The 22440-nt window shown below is 43.4% G+C and overlaps 1 protein-coding gene and 1 long non-coding RNA gene across 2 annotated transcripts; one reads left to right on the forward strand and one right to left on the reverse strand.

Moving 5' to 3' along the window:
• Nucleotides 1-4501: 4501 nt before the first annotated feature.
• Nucleotides 4502-5086, reverse strand: LOC119509279 (40S ribosomal protein S7-like). The gene has a single exon (XM_037803220.1). The coding sequence runs from the start codon at nucleotides 5084-5086 to the stop codon at nucleotides 4502-4504; it is 585 nt and encodes a 194-aa protein (XP_037659148.1).
• A 551-nt stretch (nucleotides 5087-5637) lies between these two features.
• On the forward strand, nucleotides 5638-12374 carry LOC119509280. Its single transcript, XR_005211663.1, has 3 exons — nucleotides 5638-5771; nucleotides 8477-8526; nucleotides 12126-12374. It is a non-coding gene; the product is annotated as an uncharacterized LOC119509280 (long non-coding RNA).
• Nucleotides 12375-22440: the final 10066 nt, after the last annotated feature.

A 22440-nucleotide genomic window follows, 5' to 3' on the forward strand; every position in this document is an offset into this window, starting at 1 on the left:
ATTACCTGCTGAAATGGATAGACCTCTGCTGGACGTACAGTGTTTGTGACAGATGTGCAGTCCTTAAATATCACTTCTCTTTAGAGGAGTTTTTTTGTTTCTTCTTATGTAAAGGGCAATATCATGGAAAGAAATCCTATTTTGGAGTCAAATAGAACCCAGATTCATATTGTGGATCTATGAACTACAGGTTTTGTCCTTGGACTACTTCCTTACTTTCTATGAGCCTCAGTTTTCCCATCTATAGATTGTTGCTTATAAAGAAGTTTCAGTAAAAGTATCACATTTAGGTAAAGCTTGCCCAGTGATCCAGAACCTAGTATATATATATATATATACATATATAATGAATATTATTCCAGCATCCCTGAGAGATAAAGAACAAGCCAATGATTAAAAGGGATTTGACTGAAATAGCTCCTATTCAGTTTGATTCCATTGTTCATCCTTCATTCAATCATCTAGTGGTCAAACAGATGGGGGAACAGAGACGAGGAAAACTGAACTTCTGCCCTCTGCAGGACACAGTCCAGTAGAAAAATCAGACAACCGCAATGCAAGATGTGGAATGTGCTGAGAGAACACAGTAGGAGCCGGCTTAGTCTCTCTGGGAAGCCAGGGGGATCTTAATGGTCAAGGGTGGGTTAAAGGTGGTGAAGAAGGTGAAGGAGGGGGAGAGAAAGGGATCCTCGAGGCAGAAATGTGGGAGAAAGGCATTCTGGGAAGGAGGAGGACCCTGTGCTCAGGCCCAGTGGCTTGAATGCCCAAGTTGTCCCGGAAAGGGGTGCAGGAGGGAGAAGTGGGAGGAAACAAGTGGAAGAGAGTTTAGCATCTTGTAGGATGCATTAGGCAGGCACAACTTGTAGCCAGGTTTCCTGGGTTTTAGGCCCAGGAACCTTACTTTCTTTCTTCCTTTCAGAAATATTTCCTTGTCTTTGCCGCACACGTGGTCTAAAGAAGAGCTGCCCTCTTCTGAGTAACCCCACAATCACCACAGCTGTGAATGGTTCTGGGGAAAGGATTGCATATGGTGTAAGTCTGGCCAATAATACCCTTGAGAAATAATGTAGGGATGTGGTTAATAACATGTAATGGTGGTTAGGAATGCAGCAGCCCAGGTGTTAGCTTTTTGACTTTGAGCAAGACATTTAACTTCTGTATGCCTCAAAGTCCTTATCTGTATAATGGGGTGAGCCAGTTTGAATGTATTGTGTCCCCCAAATGCCATTATCTTTGTAGTTTTGGGGGGCAGAAGTTTTGGTGCTGGTTAGATTTGCTTGGAATGTGCCCCACCCAGCTGTGGGTAATGATTCTGATGAGATGTTCCCATGGAGGCGTGGCCCCGCCCATTCGGGGTGGGCCTTGATCAGTGGAGCTATATAAATGAGCTGACTCAGAGAGAGGGAAGTGAGTGCAGCTGGGAGTGATGTTTTGAAGAGGAGCATGCTTGCTAGAGAGGAACGTCCTGGGAGAAAGCCATTTTGAGGCCAGAGCTTTGGAGCAGACGCCAGCTGCCTTCCTAGCTAGCAGACGTTTTCTGGACGCCATTGGCCATCCTACAGTGAAGGTACCTGATTGCTTGGACACTTTATGGCCTTAAGACTGTAACTGTGTAGCTAAATAAACTCCCTTTTTATAAAGCCAGTCCATCTCTGGTGTTTTGCATTCCGCAGCATTAGCAAACTAAGACATGGGAATATGATAGTACATATCTCCTAGGATCATGGTAAGCATTAAACAAATATACCTACATCAAAAACAGGGCTATTTACTCAATTAGGTCTATATCAGAGTTTGCTTTATTATTTCCTGAGATGTTTATAGTTTGTATTTAAGGAAGAAGGAAAAAGTCTCCTTCTCTCTATTCCTGGAGCTGTGTTCCAGGTGCTGCTGGGGACCAGGTCCATTTGTCATTATGAAGATGCTGGTCTTCAGTAGGACAGATGTAAGGGTGAACCAAGCGAGCATTACAGACAGTTGACAGAAGTAGACCACCAGCCTCCATTTCTAGACCCTGAGATCCTCAGCTACACTATTTTCTACCTTTTGATGCATAGTTATTTCATAATCCTTTTTGTTTTGTGAATTGTCCAATAATTCTTATAATAAACATCCCTCCTTTTTGTGGACTAAAGAAATTCTACTTAAAATAATACTGCTTGTCACCAAGAGTAGCGCTGATACAGATATTGCTACATGGGTAATGCAGAGGATATGGAGGTACGTCACGAAGAGTGTGACATCTTCACAAATATGTTTTAGGGATTTTCCTTTGGCAACAGGGAGGTGGTCACCAGAAGCAGGAAGACAAGACAGAAAGTTTGCCGTAGTGGTTCGTGAGACGGGTGATGAGGGCCTGGCTTGGAGGAACACGTTAGGAACGTATTAGGGACAGAAAGTGACAGATTAGTGGAAGAAGATAGTCGAGAGGGTATGGTGGAGATCCTTTATTTGGAGATGTTCTAAATCTTACAGTCACCCTTTCCATGCTTTGGAAAGACAAGACCTGGTGAATCCTCCCCTCCCAATATACACACATGTATACAGGCAGCGCTCTCTTTTGCAGGGTACACGATAGTGGAAATGTGTGCATATTGGCACTGTATTCTCAATCATCACAGTTCCACGCAGTAACTGGAGAGCCATGAAGATGAGGACATAGTCCCAATATGTACAATTTTCCGTTAACACAGTGCTAGTGTGTGTGAGTGTGCATATTGTATTTCTCAGCTTCCTGACGTGAGGCTTAGGTTATTCTAGTTCAATCTTCTCCATGAAACTTCGATTTGGAAGTGAGCTCTGTGATGATGTAGACTTGGCCTTTGATCCCTCTGAGGGCATCTTATCTGATGTGAACAAGTGACGTGATAGAGGTGGTTGGTGGCGATGATCACTCCCCTACTATAGAAGAGGAGCTTTGTGCTGGGTTACAGCAAAAATAGTGTCTGCACAGACCAGATCACGAGGGCGTTGTTCTTGAAGCTTGGGCTAGATATATTCCGATGGCCATCCAGGATATTCTGTGAACCACCAAAATATCCCTTCCAAGCAGCATTCCACGGGCAGCGTGGTGGGAGCAGTCTGCTCCAGGTTCAGACAATAGGAGGTACTTTGTAGAGAATTTAAAATCAATAATAAAATTGACCAAAAGTCAAGTCTGCTTTTGATTATTGTCATGTGCTGGTAATTCTAAATAGTCTCGGGGACAAAATACTCCTCCTCCTCGGGACAGACTATTCGCACACACTTGGCCCCTACCACTGTCCCTTTAATAAGCAGTAGATTCTGTTCTCTGCAACTAAGAACCTTGATGAGTGGAGAGGAAGGGGTGTTGAGAATTTTTAGTTGTCAATTTTAGGCAGCAGGGAATATGATTAAAACATTGTAACAGTTTGGAAGAAGCTGGTTTGGAATAATGATGAGTGTAGCTGGGGACATGTTAAATTTGAGGTACTTCTGAGCTATGCAGAGAGAAATGTGCACGTGGAGATTAGGAGAGATCAGTTCTGGGTCATTATTATGAGAATTCATCATTTTAGCATAAGGTTTCATTATTGCATGAATATATACTGTGCTGGATGGACATTGTACTATTTGTCCCTCTACAATTTTTAAATGTTTATAATCCTTATATGATATAGACGTATTTTTCATTTCTTTTCTTTTCTTCTTCCTTCCTCCTTCCCTCCCTCCCTCCCACCCCCCTTCCTTCCTTCTTTCCTTCTGCCCTTCCTTATTTCTTCTTTATTTTTTTCAGTTAGGAAAACTAAAGAAAGACAGATTTTAAGCAAGGTCAGCTTGACTCCAAAGCTTGTGCCCCAGTGGAAACAGTCTGTGCTCTAGGTCGCTAAGGAAGGGCTGGGTTTTAAACAGAATAGCAATCTGGGCCAAAAAAGTTGACTTGGGTAAAGATACTGATGAAGAGAATTTGTTTGGAAGAGTGAGGGAATCAGCCTGCTGAAGTAAGAGGCATTCATTCACCGTTTGCTGAATAACTACCATGTACCAGTCCAGGGCCAGTCTCAGAGGTGGCAAAGGTGACAACTTGATTTCTGCCCTTGAAGAGATCACGGTGTGTGGGGAACATGGACTTTCAGAGAGTGCCCATGACAACGGTGTGCGGTGAGTATGATGGAGAGTTCCTAAGTGTATGGGAACCCCAGAGGAGGCCACCTAAAGGCTTGGTAGATGAGGCGCTGGCTGAGTCCTAATGCCTGAGAGTATCAGCCTCTGGGTGGGAAGGATGGGGAGTCTTGCGGGGAACAGACTGTCCAAAGCAAAGGCACAGAAGGAAGACACACGACAGGGCAGGATGGGGACAAAACACCGCTTGATGTCTCTGGAGCATGAAATGCAAGGCAACAATAGGAAGGTTAACGCTGAAAATCAAGGAAGGGAAACTGGCATTTCTGGAGCACTTAATATGTACTTGCCAGAGACAAGTTCTCCAGTCTGTTTTTTTTTTTTTTTTGAAAATGATACTTTATTTAGTCATTTTGTCTTACAATTGAAACTCTGGAAATTCAAAATTAACATCTTTGCCAGTGAGTTTCTTATACACACCAGGAAAAGTTTCAACCTTGTGTTTTACATTGTTCTGCTGTGCTTTGTCCAAATGAAACTTTATAAGCCGGCTGCTGTCCAGTTTTACATGGATTCTCTTGCTCACAATTTCACTTGGGAATACCAAGTCTTCAAGGATTGCATTGTGTACAGCTGTCAGAGTACGGCTCCTGGGACACTTTTGCTTATTTTTTGTATGGCTCTTTCGGGTTGGCTTAGGCAGAATTCTCCTCTGAGCAATAAATACAACGTGATTTCCACTGAACTTTTTCTCCAATTCATGTACTAGCCGGGCTTGGATTTTCTGGAAAGACTTCAACTGAGGAACAGGAACAAAGATTATAATAGCTTTCTGACCACCACCAACTTCAATTTCCTTGGCTGCTGTTATATTCAGCTCCCTTAACAGAGCCTTTAGGTCTGAGTTCATCTCCAGCTCAAGAAGAGCCTGAGAAATGCCAGATTCAAATTCATCAGGCTTTTCGCCATTGGGCTTCACAATCTTTGCACTCGAACTGAGCATGGCCTTTTTCTTGTTGAGCACTGGCCTAGGAAGAGCTCTCCAGTCTGTTTTAAGCAGTAATGAGAATTAACACTTTTTGCACACTTAGTACTTGTAGTTTTTCATCAAGGACCATTCCTTATGTTTCATTTGGCATCACAACAATTGATTCCCTTATCCTGGGAAATTTCTGAGATATAATTTTCAGTGGCTGAATTATATTTCATTGAATGAATAGATTTGTGTTAGCATAGCAACCTATTTATTGAGTACTTGCTATCTGCCAGGTACAATTCTAAGTGATTCATATAAATTTGCTCCTTCCATATTCACAATAGACGTATAAGGTAGGCAGTGCTATTATTCCCATTTTATGGACAAGGATGTCTTGACACAGAAGTGAAGGCACATGCCCACGGTTACTTTGGTAAAAATAGTCTGAGCTGTCTTATGAGGCTGGATGTGAGGCTTAGAGTCTGCTCTTGTCCCCTCTGCTTGCAACAATGACTGAAGTGACCTTCTCTCCCTGTCCTAGGGCAGCCTGTACCTGCTTCTGTCCATCACCTCTCACACTGTGAGATCCTGAGGGCAGGGGCTCGTCTGCTCCTGGGCACTCCTGGAATGCAGCACAGGCTCTGACACAAGACTAAATGTTCCAGAAGAGTTCTCGAAAATGACCGCCATAGGAAGACATCGTCACAGCCAAGTATGTGCACATAAGAGTGTCTGCGCCAAGCTGTGGGCCCTACAGAGTCCTTCTTGGGCCCCTTTGTGAAGCATGCTTGTGCCTTTGTCACATAGAACAATGACCAATCCCAAAGGCGACTTTACCAACCTCTACAATTAACCAATCCAAATTTAACTCCTAGAATCCTACCTAATGTGGAATTCATAGCTCAGCGCACAAATCAGGATGAGCTTGAAACAGAAGCAAGTGGGGAGACCTGACCCCTCACCATCTTCCCTGTCAAGTTCCATCTGAGGCCTGGTGTCATCCTAGGCCTGCCCCCCAGTTCCTGAAACACAACCTATTCCTGCCTTCTTACTGCAGGGGGTTTCACATTAGCAAAAGAATAGTTATACAAACAAAATCTCACAATGAAATGCAATAAATGTAATAGATGCAAAGGAAAGAATCAGCTCAGACTGAATTGGGGAAGACCATGGAACTCAGTCCACCAGTTTACCTTCAACCCTGCAGTTTGTCCTCAGGACCCCAGGCTCAGGCTGAGGGGGATACCATTTCAAAAACAATTCTTTTCCCATGCCGGCTCTCAGTAACGCAGGCTGGAACAATTTTCCACAGGCTCCTAATAGATACTTTGCTTGAAACTGCTGTTTAAGTCAAAACCTCCAGTTCCCTCTCAATGAATTGGAAGGTAATGCAGTTTTAATTTTAAGTCCAATTATATCTTGGGAGATGAATGGTACAGGGCAAATCCTTGCTTAGGGCCAAAAGGGAGTGATAAATCATTCACATACATCATCAGATTGCTTCTAAGCTCCTCTGGGCCTCTCAGAAAACAGAAAAGAATAGATAAAACCAGCCTCTGTGATGAAAAAGTAAAATGGAAGGGGAGGTCAAAGTCAGGATATTTAAGTTACATGGTGGATGCATAAAATCTCAGTGGTTTATCAGCAAAAATAAAAGCCTTTTTCTTGCTTATCCCTCATCTCAACCGAGCTCATCAGGGAGCCCGCCCATCGCAGTAATTCAAGCACCTGATGCCAGATGCACACTCCCAAGGTCAGAAGGAAGGGGGTGTAGTGAGCAGGGCATAGGCCCCCCCCCCCCCAGTCACATGGCCAAGGTCAGCTTCCATAGACAAGGGGGGAACAATCTTCCTGTGTGCCCAGGGGAGAGCTAGAAATAATAGTCAACCTCACCAATGTCTCCAATGCCTACTGCACTGAGACATTTGTTTCTGGACACGAGATCCAAGCAAGAATGAGGCTGAGAGTAGACATGATATGTATTAACTACCTACTGTGTCCCAGGTTTGGGTAGGCACTTTGGGTTCCCATTTTACATTTGCTATATATATTTTACATTTTACGTTTGCTTATATACATAAGTATGGTTCCCATTTTACATTCGCTATGGCCCAGAGAAGTCCAAAGAGACAGATGACAGACGGAATCAGGTTGCTCACACAGAAATGTTTGACTCCAAAGTTCATGTTCTTCTCACTATTCTGTGCTGTATATTTCACGTTGGAGATGTTCACAGTACATTTAACAAATCACACTTTTTTATGGTTGGAGATGCCACAAGGATGGGCCTAGAGAAAAAGGGGAAAAGAGAATAACCAAGCAGAAAAGATGAGCTAATCATTTCAAGAGAATTGATTAAGCTCAAGTACTTAAGTGGGCACACCTGTGATAATAATAGCAGCCAATGACTGAGTCCCTACTACATGTCTAAGCCAACAAAATGTGTTTTGTATGTTCTGTATCTGTCAATCATCACAACAACCACATGAGAGACACAAATTTTAGTTCTGCCACACGCTAGTGCTCTGACATGGACACATTAATGAAACTCTTAAGTTCTATTTCCCTTATCTATGAAATGGGACAGGAAAGCAGTGGGCCAGCTCTCTGTTGATCCCAGAGTCCAGACAAAGTCTACCTGCTCCAGAAGATAGGGCACTGGTAGAGATGGCAGAGAGGACAACAGTTGGGGGAGCAAATGAGAAGTGGAAGCATGAAGGAAGCAGAAGCAGGGTTAAGATAGTCAAGAGGGAGACTCATTCCCAGGAAAAAGAGCTTCTGGAGAGCAAAAGGGGTGAGAGACTGGTCTTGAAGGGATTCACCATAGAGAACAGTTACCTGCTCCCTCAGCCAGTGATGATAGCGGAACAGAATATTCAGAAAAAGAGAGAGAATGGAGCTTCCATGGATGTTTCCAGGTAGGGAGGAATATAGATTCTTGATTTCTAATAAATATTTACCCAACTCTACCTAAAGGTCAGCTCTTCTGTTGGGGACTGAGCCCCTGATAACAACAATTTTGATGGTGTAGTGTTTGGATCCTGATACGCCTCTCCATCAATAAATAACATTCTTATATTGATGGACACCTTTGGTGGAAATAACAAATCCATGTGCCAATACGCAACCTCCCATGGCACTATTACTATACCCCAAAATAAAGGAATTGTTACATTTGGACGTATCAGCTTTGACAAGTGTTCTCATGGTTGCCTAACATGTGGCTTCCTGGACGACACAGGCATGTACATGCTGAACTTCATGTCATAAAGGGCCATTCCTTTTCTTCACTGCATTCTTCACCAAAATATGGGTACAAGAGGGTAAGATCATGTCTGTTTTGTCCGTCATAATATGCCCACCACCTACACCCTACTAGTACTTTCCCCATGCTCAACTGTTTTTCTTTATTGACAGACTGAATGACAGGCTGACTAAAAGAATGAGAAAAGTTGCTGAGGAAGATGGTAAGTCCAGGAGAGAAATGCTCTGGAATTTTTTAATTTGCCAGACTTTGAAGATTAGTGGCCCATTTTCTATCACCAAAGTCCTTCAAGAGAAAAATCTGACTTAGTCCTAGCAAGTGAGAGCCAGGATGTCCTCTACTCTCAGCTCCTGAAATCCAGAGGCATCTCCTCTGCACGACCTCAGTGGACTCCCAGGCACTAGGACAATGGCCCCACCACCCCCTTCACACTGTCTGGCTCCCCTTCCTCAAGGGGTGTGGATGGGTCTACACAGCAGCCCCCACTGTAGACACTGAGCCACAAAAAGCAGCAGGATGGAGCTGGTATCTGTCTGAGAATGGGTCTTGGCCCCTGAATAATTGAGAGCCTGTGGCAATAAAATTGCCAATGGCCTTTTCATTTCTTCCTCCAGTGCCTGGTTCATTTTTTCCCTCAAGAAATGAAACAAGGCGATTGCAGTGCATCTCCAAGTGATCTGGAGATCCAGGTTATAGGTGCCTCCTCAGTGTGATACACAGTTCTCTATTGAATTACCAGGAGCTCGAGAGAGAATTGCATCTAAGCTGGAGTCTGATGGACATGGGTATGATTTATGTAGAGATGGAGTAATAGGCAGGGATTTAAAAATGTGATGGAGAGCTGGAGAAATTCAATAAAAGGAGGGTCTGGAAAAGTAAGTTTTACTGCTTGTGAATGTTTTCATAAATACCTCAGAAGAGATAATCTTCTACAGGTAAGCTTAATAAAAAAGGATTTTCCTTTTCATTCCTGCCAGTCTGACCCTTCACAAACTCTCCTATGGGAGAGAAATAAGGGCTTATTGGGACTGTTCTTCTTAGTTATCTGGTTTCCCTCTTCAACCTTTCTAATCTTGCTCCCCTGCCTTGCAGCTTTTATAGAATTTTTGCAAAAGGACTTTGCTAGAAAGGATTTTACTCGAAAGAGCAAGTCGACCCAAATTGCTGACAAACACACAGCACTTAGACACCTAACAAGTCACCTGAAGATAAAGGTGCAGCATCCTAATGAACCCAAGTATCCCTGGGGAGGACAGAGGAAAACTGTGTATGCTAAAAGAGGCAATTACCCTGGAAACAAGTCTTGCAGTACAGTGTCTTAGAAAATGTACTGGCTTTGGAGTCAGGAGTAGCTGTTTTTAAATCCTGACTCAGCTTCTTATGAAATCTGTGACCTCTAACAAATTGCTTAATTCCTATAAGTCTTTTGGATTATGAGATATTTTCTTACCAGGATGGTTGCAGGAATAAATGATATGATTCATGCAAACTGCTATATCCCAGCCTTGCCTGCATAATCCCCTGCATGTTCAAAAATCTCAAATTCCTTCCTTATTTTTCAAAGCCAGAAAAGATGATAGAAGGAAGAGGAAGAGACAGATCTTTTGGCTCTAGCCTTACTTTTGGTCAAGAGAAGAACCACTAACATGGGAGTGAATGGAAAGCTTGCAATGATTCGGAGCTTAGACCATTTCCTTCTCATCCATGTGTCACTTAGCCCAAGATGTGGAATCCCAGGAGAGCAAGTCTGGTTGCCAAGTCTAGGGTTCACCCTGAGACTGGACTGGCTGATGAGAGGGAGAGGAGGGAGAAGAACTCAGGATGCCTGTCAGTTCCATCTGGGCAGCCCTGCTTACGGCCAGGCTTGATACCACGGAGCATTCAGGGAAGGGTCATGAAGTTCCCTTTAAACAGGAGGAGGTGCATGCTGCTTGACTCACATTTCTTTGTATGTCAAATGTATCTGGTGTGTTTCCTCTATTGTCAAGTCCAATCCTTATTCCAGCAAAGTAGCACGTGCATCTTACTAATAAAGGCAGCTCCTCACTGGCATGTATGTTTCCACACCTTCATTTCAATCTTTTCACCCCTCCTGCATTGCCCCTTTTTTTTGATGGCCCACCTGCTGTGTCCTCCAGGTTGGTGACTGAAAGATTTTTCTCGTCCCTGAGTTGCCTTGCTTTACTTCAATTTACTTTAATTTGTTGCTTTTCACAACCAGGCAGAGCTTTGCTCAGCAGAATGTCCGAGAACAGATGCCTTCACCAGTGGCATTTCCTGTGGGAATCCCTGGGAGTCCTGTACCCTCCCAGATCTGACTCAGCAGAACAGACTGGACTTCTACTGACTCAAATTAGAAGTGCAAATAGACACACTAAAGACCAAAGGCTAAAGCCCACTTCCTGCAGTGGAATATCACACTCCTCACCACATACTGTTTGGTCACCTCTTCTGTTCAATCGGATGTCACCTGGTCCCCACACCCAGTGTCTCTCCTGCCTCACTCCCACCCACAGGCTCAGCTTGCAGATCCGCCCCAGTTGCAACTGCTAAGAGTGAAACAAATAGGATGTATGCAAACATATTTAGTAGAGACAATTTAAAAAAAATGTCATGGGGCTTCTTGGTTGTGAGGTGTAGGCGAGAAACGATGCCAAGCAGAATTCCCAGGTTTGTCTTTAGGAGACTAAACAGAAGGTAGCATCCTTCTCCCATGGCCAGTAGCCACCCTGCACATATTCTCACGTGAAGACCTCTAACCTCCTCCTTCACTGTGCTCTTATATTCAAAGAATTAAAGAACACAGTGAAGGAATCACTTTTCGCCTGGAGAACTCAGAGCTTTGATTTTCAACAAGATGAAATTGGTGTATAGCCAATTTTTACTTTGTCTCCCTGCCCAGGCCATATTTTACTGTTAGATATAAGTTCATCATCTGACTAAGGTGGTAAAATTTAGGTAAGATCACATTCCTTTCTCCGTCTTTTGACATAATTTTTCCTACATCATTGTTCTTAATAACATGATAACGCAGCCTCTCTTCTCTAGATATTTCTCACGGGCATGATGCACATATCCACCCACCACCTCCATATATTACTTAAGAAAAGGTCTTCGTCTTCCATCCTACACAGACGTTTAAACAGTGATCAAGAAGGGAAATGCGCTGTGACTTTTGTACATACTTTGATATCTGAAAGCATCCATTTCCCTCTAAAAGTTTCCAGATCCCTTGCCAACAAACCCAAAGAGGTTCCATTTTCCTTTATGGAGTTTTTGTTTAATATTGTGCAATCTACTTTTGATGTTTCTGTTGATCCAGCTAATGTCATATTCAGATCTGTTCTCCACTAGTCAAACTCACAGGAGGTTTTCCTTTATTTTATTTTCAATTAGCACCTGAATCAGCTGAAAATTTATTTTGTTCCATTTTATCCAGTAGTGTTGCTTGTTAGCCACTTTAACAGAAAAGCTGCTCAGGGCAGGATTGAAACTCTAGTAAATTGGTTTTTAATTCATTTTCTCAGCAAATATCTATATCAAGCACTAGGGCTGCAAGAGTGATTAAGGGCCCAGTTTCTACCCTCAAGGAAATTCTAACTAAATGCTAGTTAAGGTTTTATGATAGTTTAGTTATCCATCTGCTTTTCTATCAGGTTAAGCATGAGAGGAGTTTATAGTTATACGGTGTCTAATCTTAGGATGGGGTGAGGTTCAATGCTGTTAAATGGTATAGCCAGTAATGCCTGAATCCCATCAATGGTGGATTTCCTTATTGTTTCTACTTCTCACCTCTTCCAGCTACCAGTCTCTTTTGCCATGTGACTTTGCAATTCCTCTTACTAGAGGCCACCTGGTTGATGCTAGATGTGGATGAGATTTGTTTGGGGCTGAAGTTCCAAGGCTAGACCTGAAGAAGCATCCAGTGTTTCTGCTCTCCCCTCTTGTCCTTCTGTCCTCACTTGGGAACTCATGCACAGGGTGGCTAGTGGCCCATGGAAGACGGGAGTCGTGCAGAGCAGACCTGGGCCAAACCTGAAGCTGAGTGCCAAGCCCAGGTGAACCCAGTATAGGTAAGCTGACCCCTAAATGTGTAAGCAAGAGCAAGTGATTTCCGTTTTAAGCATTGACCTTTTGCTTGATGTGTCATACAGCATTTTTTTGGCAACAACTCTGATAAACTGCTAATCTTTCTGGGTTCATGGAGGAGATGTGGACACAAGAAATAATGGGAAGATGGGAATCAAAGAATTGCTTATTACAGAGGAGGGTGTACCCCATGCTACCATGCAGGGCACTGATAAGACTGCAGAGTGGGTTGAAGATTATTGCCCCAAAACTCATGTCCACCCACTGAGAATGTGACCTTAATTGGAAATAGTGTCTTTGCAGATAGTTAGGATAAGGGTGGCCCTAAATCCAGTAGCTCTTGTCCTTATAAGTAGGACATGCAAACTCACAGGGAGACGGAGCCCCCGGAACACACAGAGGGAAGGCCATGTGAAGTCAGACACATGGAATTCCAAGGATTGCAGACAAACACCAGGAACTAGGAGAGAGCCATGGAATGGAGTCTCTCTCAGAGCTTCCAGAAGGAACCAGCCCTGCAGACACTTGATTTAGGATTTCTGGTCTCCTGAACTCTGAGAGAATGAGTTTTTGTTGCTTTAACCACCCAGTGTTTAGTAATTTATTATGGAAGCCCTGGGGAACAAATACAGGCTGGGTTGGTGACCTGAGAGTTAGTCTTGAAGGTCAAGGAGAATTTCCTGCGTCTCCTGGATTTTCTTGTAGTGACCTCGTCAATTAAGCCCTGGTCTTGACTAAAGAAGGAACTGGAGAAAAAGTAATAGGGGAAGTAAGTAATAGAGCTGGCTCTGCCAACCAGTGCTGCTGCCTTTGAGAAAGTTGTATGAAGGCACGAGCCAACCCTCGTCACTTGGAAGCAAGATACGTACCCATGGTGACATCAAACTTCTGTACATCTGAGTTTTTTTTTTTTGTTTGTTTGTTTGTTTGTTTGCTGGGTTAACTGGCAGTTGCCATGGAATAGCTAACAAGAGCAAAAATAGGAACATACCAGTTTCTAGAAGTATTTGCATCTTAGAAAGCAGGTTGTGAGGCCTGAGCCTGGGTTCTGGTCTCATTAGCAAATGCTAACAGCCACTGGGATTGAGTCCTTAGAGCAAGAAGTGGACAGAGCTCGTCCCTGCACCTGGATTGGGGGCAAAAACCACAGTCGTCAGTGGGCAGCTGTGCTCAGCAGAGCTGCAATCCCACGAGGGTCCTTGGCTGTAGGGAAAACAGCAGGGCAGCAAGATAACAAGACATGTGCACCTGGGAAAATATGTTTTTTTCCTTACAGAAGACGTGAGGCTCTGTCCTGTGCAGATCTCAGGAAAAGTTAGGAAACATTGCATCAGATTGGATGGCAGTTAGTTTTGATCAAGTGCCCCAAGCAGGACCTGTACCCTGCTAATATGAGTTTAAGAGGTGTGGGGATTGACTCAAGTATGACACAAAAGACAGGTTTAAGTTTTTATCTGTGTTCCTGCAGGTGTGAACCTATTTGTAAATAGGCCATTTGAAGACGTTATGATTAGTTAAGGCTGGACTCTTCTGTGAATTGGATCTTCAGAGATCCTGTTGAGATGAGATGCCATTGGATCAGGGACGGCCGTCCTCCATGTGACTGGAGTCCTCATGAGAAAAGGACATTTGGACACAGTGAGTCAGAAGAATCCAGAAGTCTGTAGAAGCCAAACATCAGTGGATATCAGAGGAACAGACACAAAGAGAGAGAGCTCTGGGTACAGAGAGCTGCTGGAACTGCAGCCCCCAGGAGAAAGCCAGCCCTGCCAGGACCTCTAGCCTCTAAACCTGAGAGACAATACATTCCTGTTGGTTCAGCCCACCCATAGAGCCCATGGAAAAATAAGACAATTGGAAAACACCATTTATTTTGTAAGAATATGGTGATAAGATTACAGGTTGACATGAAATCTGCTTCCCTTCTAGATCTTTCTGGACTGATAAGATGACAAAGCTATACTCTCATCTCCAGAGGAGTCCTTAAAATACATACAGCAAGCTTTGCTATAACTCTTTACCTTTCTTGGCTCCAAATAAAAATTCCATTTTTTTCAATAGGCACCCTATTTAGTTTCCATGAATGCCTCTATTTGGAACTTTTTAAAAAGGATCAATAACAATGGAAAACACCGTGGGAGAATGGTTTCCTTGCTTCATTGTGTGTTACTGGAAATGACAGAGTGGAGATGGCTGGGTGGATGGAAAACTCAGTCTATAGCCTCTTTTCCTTCAGAGCCTTTCTGTCCTTTTTAACGTGTTACTAATCTATGTAGCCATCATCTTCTCCAACTATAAATCTCCAGACCAAAGGGTCACAGAGTTTTCTGCCTGCACTGCGATACAAATTACCCTAATGAGACCAGTAGTCCTTTCATTTCTCATCTGGGGCTAAAGGTAAACAACGACAAGGAAAGACAACGCTAAGGTCTGTCAACCATGACCTTCTGTTTTTTTTTCTGAGAAACACAAGTAAATGTCCTTTGCCCCTAGTTTCAGACCACTAGCTTCCTGCATCCGTTCTAACTAAGGAAAACAATATAAATCAGACGCAGGGTCTAGGTGAGTCTTATGGCCACAAGGCCAGTTTACCCAGCAGGACTCCCACCTCTTCATCAGAGCCTTCTCCCAGTCTTGCCAAGGCTTCTGCCTCAGTGTCTCTGTCAGTACCTGCCAGAGGTTACTCAGCAAATATGTATGGAATGTAAACTGAAAGGACAGTCCCAGGGCCCTGGGCCTGTGTCTCTGTGCTCTGAGCGAGGCCTTTCCAGCCCAGTTGTCAGGCACGTGCCATAGAGAGCAGAGAGCAGGGGCTGGAGCCATGTGGCCTGAGTTCAAATCCTCCTCCGAGGTCTGCCACTGTCCAGTGGGTCAATCTGTCTAATTCTGGAGTTCAGCATTAGGAAGCCCACTTTTGTGTAGAGATAAGCACTTTTTTCAATATCAGGTGCATTAGTAATGAAGGGATATTTTGGTCCCCACAAGTTTGAATTCTTTCTTTCTTTTAATTTCAATTAGGTTTTAGATGCACGGAAGCAAACGATAAATGGGAGCTGCTACTCTTGATGTTTTGTTGCCATTTGTTGACAGTTGGCACTTATTGAGAAGTTTTTATTGCCAGACACTGATCTAAGTAGTTTATATGTATAAACAATTTATTTTCACAAAGCCCCTTTCAGGTAAGTGCTATTTTTGCTTCCATTTGTTAGTCAACAAGAACCAAAACAGAAAAGTGAAGATAACTGTGCATTCGGATGGCTCAGCTCCAGAGATGGTGTCTTTAACTTTTCTATGTGACTCCGCTTCTCAGTTTCAATTTTCTCCTTGTGCAAGGGGGCTATGCCTATAGGCCTCCTTGCAGAGGATCAAATGCAATAACTCTCACGCAGGCCTTAGCACACAGGTCGCCACACTGTGATTACATTTAACAAATGCCTTGCATCATTTGGTTTCATGGTTGCAAGCAACAGAAAGCAACTATGGTTTACTAAAGTGGAAGAGGAAGTTAGTGGAAGGATTTCTGGTAGCTGCCAGAATTAATGGAAAGACCGAAAACCAGATGACTAAAACAAGCAGGATTCAGGGGAAGTTGGCATCAGGAAAGACAGCCAAGGGGTGCACACCCCAGAAACTGTTCATTCAGGAAGCCGATGTAGACACCATAATCACTTTCTCTAAAATGCAGCCACTGCCGGACACACGTGCTACACATCCCTGTCTCTGATTCTAATTTGCCAAGGGGCAAGTATTGATGCCAACCGCTCCAAAGTAAGTCTTGAGGATGAAGCATCTGATTCTCAAAACTTGACCCTGTGCCCATGCATCACTTTGAGGAGAGGAGAGTATTTACACCTGTTTGTCTTTCCTAGTGAGGGTCGTGGTGTTTCCCCCACCAAGAGTTAGATAATAAAGGATTCTGCCAAAAACCTGAAAAAAGTTTTCTGACTCACCAGAAAGCAAAAGCCAGTGTCCACTTCAGGATGGTAGTGACACTCACAGTCACCAGCCTCTGGCATGCTGCCGAGCCCTCCAGGAGGCTTCCGGAGCATTCTTACCACACTGCTCCAACCATACCCTTCCACGTCACCCTGAACTGACTGCAAAGGCAGCCCAGAAATCTTCTGTTTAACCTTGAGCTTTCACCACTGAACTGCTGACTTCTTGGATGTGGGTTTCATATCTAATTTTCTGTTTGTGGTAAACATGCAGTGACCGGTTTACATTTGGTGTTAAATACATATTGAATTAAACTGAATGTAAGGGAGAAGAAAGGGGATTTTTAGGATGGTGATAAATGTCAGAAGCCACTGCAAAGAAGATGGTCTTAGGTTAAGCCCTTTGATTTTGCCAGTATTTGACTATTTTGACCCACCATAGGGCAATTTGATGTGATTAAACTATATCTTAAACATTCAGAGCAAAGGTCTCCCTGAGGAGCTGATGTTAAGGCTCTGTGGCCATTGCAGGAAAGCCTATAAAGAGGTACCTGTGTAGTTTGCCCTCTGGGCTGAGACAGTGGAGTTCAGGTGAGTCCACTGCTAAGTTTGCATAAACAGGCACCTTTTATTTTAATTAAGATGGAGATTTGCAATCTCAGGGACTTTCTAGCAATTTTCTGCTCTATGTGCAGTGTGTGAAACTCTGATATTTCTGTTCTCTAATCATGTATAGTGACATTATTGATATTCTATCTGTAAGCTGTTCAGAAGCACATTCTGCACATTGGATACTGTGATAGTCACCTGACATCCATCAACCATTCCATCCTTTGTGCAAAGTGAAGAGCATGGCAGATGAGGAAACAGAGAAGTGAAGACACGCACTCAAGATCACACAGCTGATACTTGTCAATACCAGAGTTGACACTGCTCCATCGGACTCCGAGCCCAACACTGAACCAGGAGCTACTCCAGGTGGAGAAGCCATGGCAGGTGGCACCAAGACCTGCTTTACCAAGCACCTGGCTCCTCCCGGTGGGCAGGATTCTGGTGTCCCTTGGTAGGGGACTCTTCTGAGAAAGGTCCCACATGCCGAGAAACTTTGGAAACTGTTCTGTGCCACCATCCGCTATTGGGGGAGGCAGCAGGAGAGTTTATTAAACTCAGGCTAAAGCCAGATGCAATATGCTTCCTCCTTACAAGGTTTCCACCATCCCTTGAGCAACAGCCCCTCTGTCTTGCTGCTAGGTGGGGTTACCCTACTTGGACCACCCTACCCTGTCTTCACCCTATGTTCCAGCCTCCTATTTTTTCCCAGGCCACCTCAATAGCCTGATAAATATTCACCTCTGTCCCTTGCATGTACTTTGTGTCCAGTGTGATCTTACAAAATGCAAACCCAATTGAGCCCATGATCCCTACCCCCACCACATATTCAATATTAAAAGCCCTCATCTATAGTTTGAAGCTCTGCCCTGTCTTGCCTCTCCCTACAGGCATCCCAATTACCACTCCCTCTCTGGCTTGGGCATCCCCTTCTCTGGGATGGGGCAGCACCATGAGTGATGTATCTCTGGAGAGCACTGGGACAATATGCTTAGGAGTAGGGAGTGACTAGGAAGGCTTATAATTATATTTTTAAATCTAAAATGAAGAACAATAAATCTTCACTAATATTTCTGTAATAAGGGACAACAAAAGTAAGCCATTCTAAAGGAAGGATGGGAATTCCACAAGGCGTGGCCCCTTCTTGCACCTCTGCTTTTGGGGTATTTTCATGTACCACCATTTAGGTGTCACAGTATTTCATTGATGTGGTGACATTGAGAAAACATGTGGATGCTTTAGAGTGCCTTTAATGAGTTGGGGGGGTAGCCAGGCAAGACTTTTGAATGGTGCAACGATTTGTTGGTTAACTCATGACACAGTACTTGGAAGTCCTTTGGAGTGTCAGTAACTGCAGAATTAAAGTCCCTGGCTCAGAAGTGATAGCTGTGCAACCCACCATGTCTAGTACAGACAAAAAGCAACAGTGGGGCCATCATCATATGAGCTCTGGGGGTAGCTTGGTGCATTGTTCACAGAAGTTGAGGCTCAAGCCCTGCTCTCCAGCCCTCCCAACAACACTGCAAGCCAGCCAAGTTCCTGTTGGTAAAGGATTCTCCGCTGGACCTGACAGAGCAGCTGTGGCTAGCAACCAAGAATCCTGATTCTATTAGATATATAGACAGATAACAGATAATATTATAGATAGGTGTTTGGGCTTGCTAAAGCTGCTGGAATGCAATATACCAGTAGTGGGTTGGCTTTTACAATGGGGATTTATTATCTTAAGATTTATAGTTCTTAGACCATGAAAATGTCCAACTCAAGGCATCAAAAGGACAATAAGTGGACTCTGAAGACAGGCTGCTGGCATCCAGGACACATCTGTCACATGGAAAGGGATGTGACCAATGTCTGCTGGTCTTCTGCTCCCATGTTTTGTTGCTCTCAGCTTCTAGTTCTAGTGGCTTCCTCTTTGAGCTTCTATGGGTCCTCTCTTAGCTTCTCTGGGGCTTTTCTCTATGAGCTTCTCTTAAATTCATCTCTCAGCCTCTGTATGTGTTCTTTCCTCTTACAAAGGACTCCAGTAAGCAGATCAAGATCCACCCTAAATGAGGTGGGTCACATCTCAACTGAAATAACCTAACCAAAAGGTCCCACCTACAATAAGTCTACACCCACAAGAATGGTTTAAAAGACCATGGTCTTTTCTGGGGTACATAACAGCTTCAAACTACCACAATAGGTGATTGATAGATAGATAGATAGATAGATAGATAGATAGATAGATAGATATAGACAGTCTACCTATAGATAGAGATATATAATGACAGATATAGATATGGATAGATATTTATCTTCATATCTATATATCTCTATCTATATAGTTATAGACAGAGTTAAATATCAATATATAATTATATACCATTCCACAGATAGATAAACATAGATATGTTTATCTATCTATACCTCTGTTTATCTACATCTAATATATATCTATATCTATTATAGATAAATATAGAAAACTATATCTGTCTAGATCTAAATCTTTATGAATACCTCTGTATCTCTCTGTATTAAATACTTATATGTATATCTATACATACCTATATCTTTTTTTATCTATATCTCTCCAACTCAATCCATATCTATACCTATATCCTTTTAAGGAAAAGAAAGCATTTTAGCAATGAATATCTGTTTTTCATAGGAAACTCATTGAATATAAAGAGTGTATTTCATGTGATGTTTCTAAATATTTCCATCATAGTGTGATTTTGTTGTCAAAAATAACCAAAATTGCATCATCAGTTAAAAACGTCTCCTATCTTCATACTTTAACCAATTTAAAACATAGAGTCTGAAAAATGAAGTTCCATTTGTTACAGGTATTCTGAGCAATATGCAACTCCCCGTTTGGAACCAGTCTGGGCTCCACTCCCTGCTGGCCCACCCCTCCCTCTCCAGAGAGGTTCAGGCTCCACTCGAGGCACCCACGTTGAGCTGGCCCCTCTCCCTGCGGCTCTCACACCCCCTCAGTTATTCTTCTCTACCATGAAACACTTTATGGCTTCCCACCTGCCGTCAGCCATGCATTTCATGATCAAATGATTCCTTTTTTTTATCTGACTTAGTCTTAGATGCACTTTAGGACTCAACTTAGTGGTAAACGGGCGCCTTCTCTCCTCTGTTAAAACTTTTTAACAGGCAGCGTGGGGACTCTTTCTTTGTGCCCACACAGCACTGTTTTTATTTTGTATTGCGAAGACAATATTATATTGCAAATATATGTAAATGTTTCTCCCTACCCTTTATATAGGGTAATTTCCTTAAGTTCAGGGACTGTATCCTTTGTGTAATTCAATCTGTCACCTAGGAAAGTTGATGTGGGACTTTGCCCTTAAAAGTAATTGGGAATGGGAAGCTAAGGCTTAAAATGTACAGGTTCTTATTTGGAACGATGGAAATGTGTTGGTAATGGATGGTGGTGATGGTAGCAGAGCACTGTGAAGGTAATCAACAGCCCTAAAATACATATCTGAATGTGATCAAAAGGGGATATGTTAGGTTGTATATACGGTAACAGAATACATTAAAAAAAAAAAAAATCCATGGAGCTGCACAGCACAACTAGTGAACCCTAAGTTGAAGCATGTCCTATAGTTAATAGTCCAATTATAAAAATTCGCTTTCAACAATTGTAACACATGTTCCTCACCAAAGCAAGATGTTAATAATTGGGTGGTACAGGGAATCCTGTATTTTATTCATGAGTATTCTGTTAACCCACAATTTCTCTAATGTAGGGGCCAAAAAAAGTAATAGGGAAGGGAAAATGGAGGTCTGGTTTAAGAACTGCCAGCCAAATGGAGTGGGCAGAAGCTGTCATCATCTGAGGTGTCAGAAAACACCAAGAAATGGAACAAGACACTGTTGGAATCACCTGAGAAGAGGGAAGAGGAAGGTGGAAGTGATTTGGACTCGGGCAGTTGACCGCAGCCGGCTGGTGGCACTTGACACACTCCACAGCCTCACACAGATGGACGATGCTACTTTCCAGCACACGTGCTGCCTTGCGGGGAGGGTTTTGAGAAAGAGGATGGGGGAGCTGTAAATAGTGTAACAGAGCCAGGGGGGTCAGCAACTGGGGTTGGGGCGAGAGGGGGCCTCGGAGACAGCAGCCCAAGGCCGGCTAGTGCCCCTGACCCCACCGTAGTATTTACATGTTTATAGGTAAGTTAACTGTGACATTACTGTGCAATAAAGTGATGGCAATGTAAAAGAAAGAAAAGTAGTTGGGAAATGATACTTTCTGGTTCTGAACCTCAACCCACCTCTCTACTCAAGCTGCTTTGTTTTCACTTATTGTTCCTTGAGTAAGCTCATTCTAAACCATTGTTTGGACTTTCTTTCTGATCCACATGTCTAGATATTTTGACTGTCCCCATAGACCCAAGGCTACTGTGCCAGTTTGAATGTATTGTGTCCCCCAAACGCCATTATCTTTGATACAGTCTTGTAGGGCAGACGTTTTGGTGCTGATTAGATTTGCTTGGAATGTGCCCCACCCAGCTGTGGGTGATGACTCTGACAAGATATTCCCATGGAGGCATGGCCCCACCCATTCAGGGTGGGCCTTGATCAGTGAAGCCATATACGTGAGCTGACTCAAAGAGAAGGAACTCAATGCAGCTGTGAGTGATGTTTTGAAGAGGAGCAAGCTTCCTAGAGAGGAACATCCTGGGAGAAAGCCATTTTGAAACCAGAATTTTGGAGCAGATGCCAGCCACGTGCCTTCCCAGCTAACAGAGGTTTTCTGGACGCCATTGGCCATCCTCCAGTGAAGGTACCCGATTACTGATGTTACCTTGGACACTTTATGGGCTTATGACTGTAACTGTGTAGCCAAATAAACCCCTTTTCATAAAAGCCAATCCATCGCTGGTGTTTTGCATTCTGGCAGCTTTAGCAAACTAGAACAGCTACCTTGGGGCATGACCTTCCCACCCTCAGTCCCCACCAGGCCCAGGGCTATGGTCGGGAAGCGTGTATTGTGTTTTTGACAGTGATCTTCTCACACAGGATTTCTGACTCTAGGAGCCATGGGGCGCACTCCACATCCACCCCCTGCCTCCTTCTCCCTCTCAGACCCTTCAAGACCCAACGCTGACCCTAATGCATTATGCGATTTTCCACATTTGCCATAATCCCTCTGCCAGACAGACGTAATGTGTACGTGCGTTCCTCCGTGTTGTTTCCATTAAACAGGGCAGCAATGTCAAACAATCAAGCTGCATTATTCAATTTTTATTGAATATCCAAGCGTCTGTTCTGTGGCAGGGATTATTATAACTGTCAGTATTATCATAATAATCAAATAAAAGAAGCAAGTTCTCTGTTTCAGCTGGGCCACTTGACATTTTGCATGTATCTGCCTCTTTAACTTGATTTAGAGAGGACAACTCAATCTTTTCTCATGTCACACTCATGGTTTCCAATTTACCTGATCCTTTAGGGAGTGGTAGAAATAGCTGAGCACCAAC

The sequence above is a fragment of the Choloepus didactylus genome, chromosome 14 (genome assembly GCF_015220235.1).
Source record: "Choloepus didactylus isolate mChoDid1 chromosome 14, mChoDid1.pri, whole genome shotgun sequence".
In the NCBI taxonomy this organism is placed as follows: domain Eukaryota; kingdom Metazoa; phylum Chordata; class Mammalia; order Pilosa; family Megalonychidae; genus Choloepus; species Choloepus didactylus.

Bases quoted from the DNA above. Each gene is read 5' to 3' on its own strand.
- LOC119509279 (XM_037803220.1), bottom strand. From the start codon at position 5,086: ATGCTCAGTTCGAGTGCAAAGATTGTGAAGCCCAATGGCGAAAAGCCT.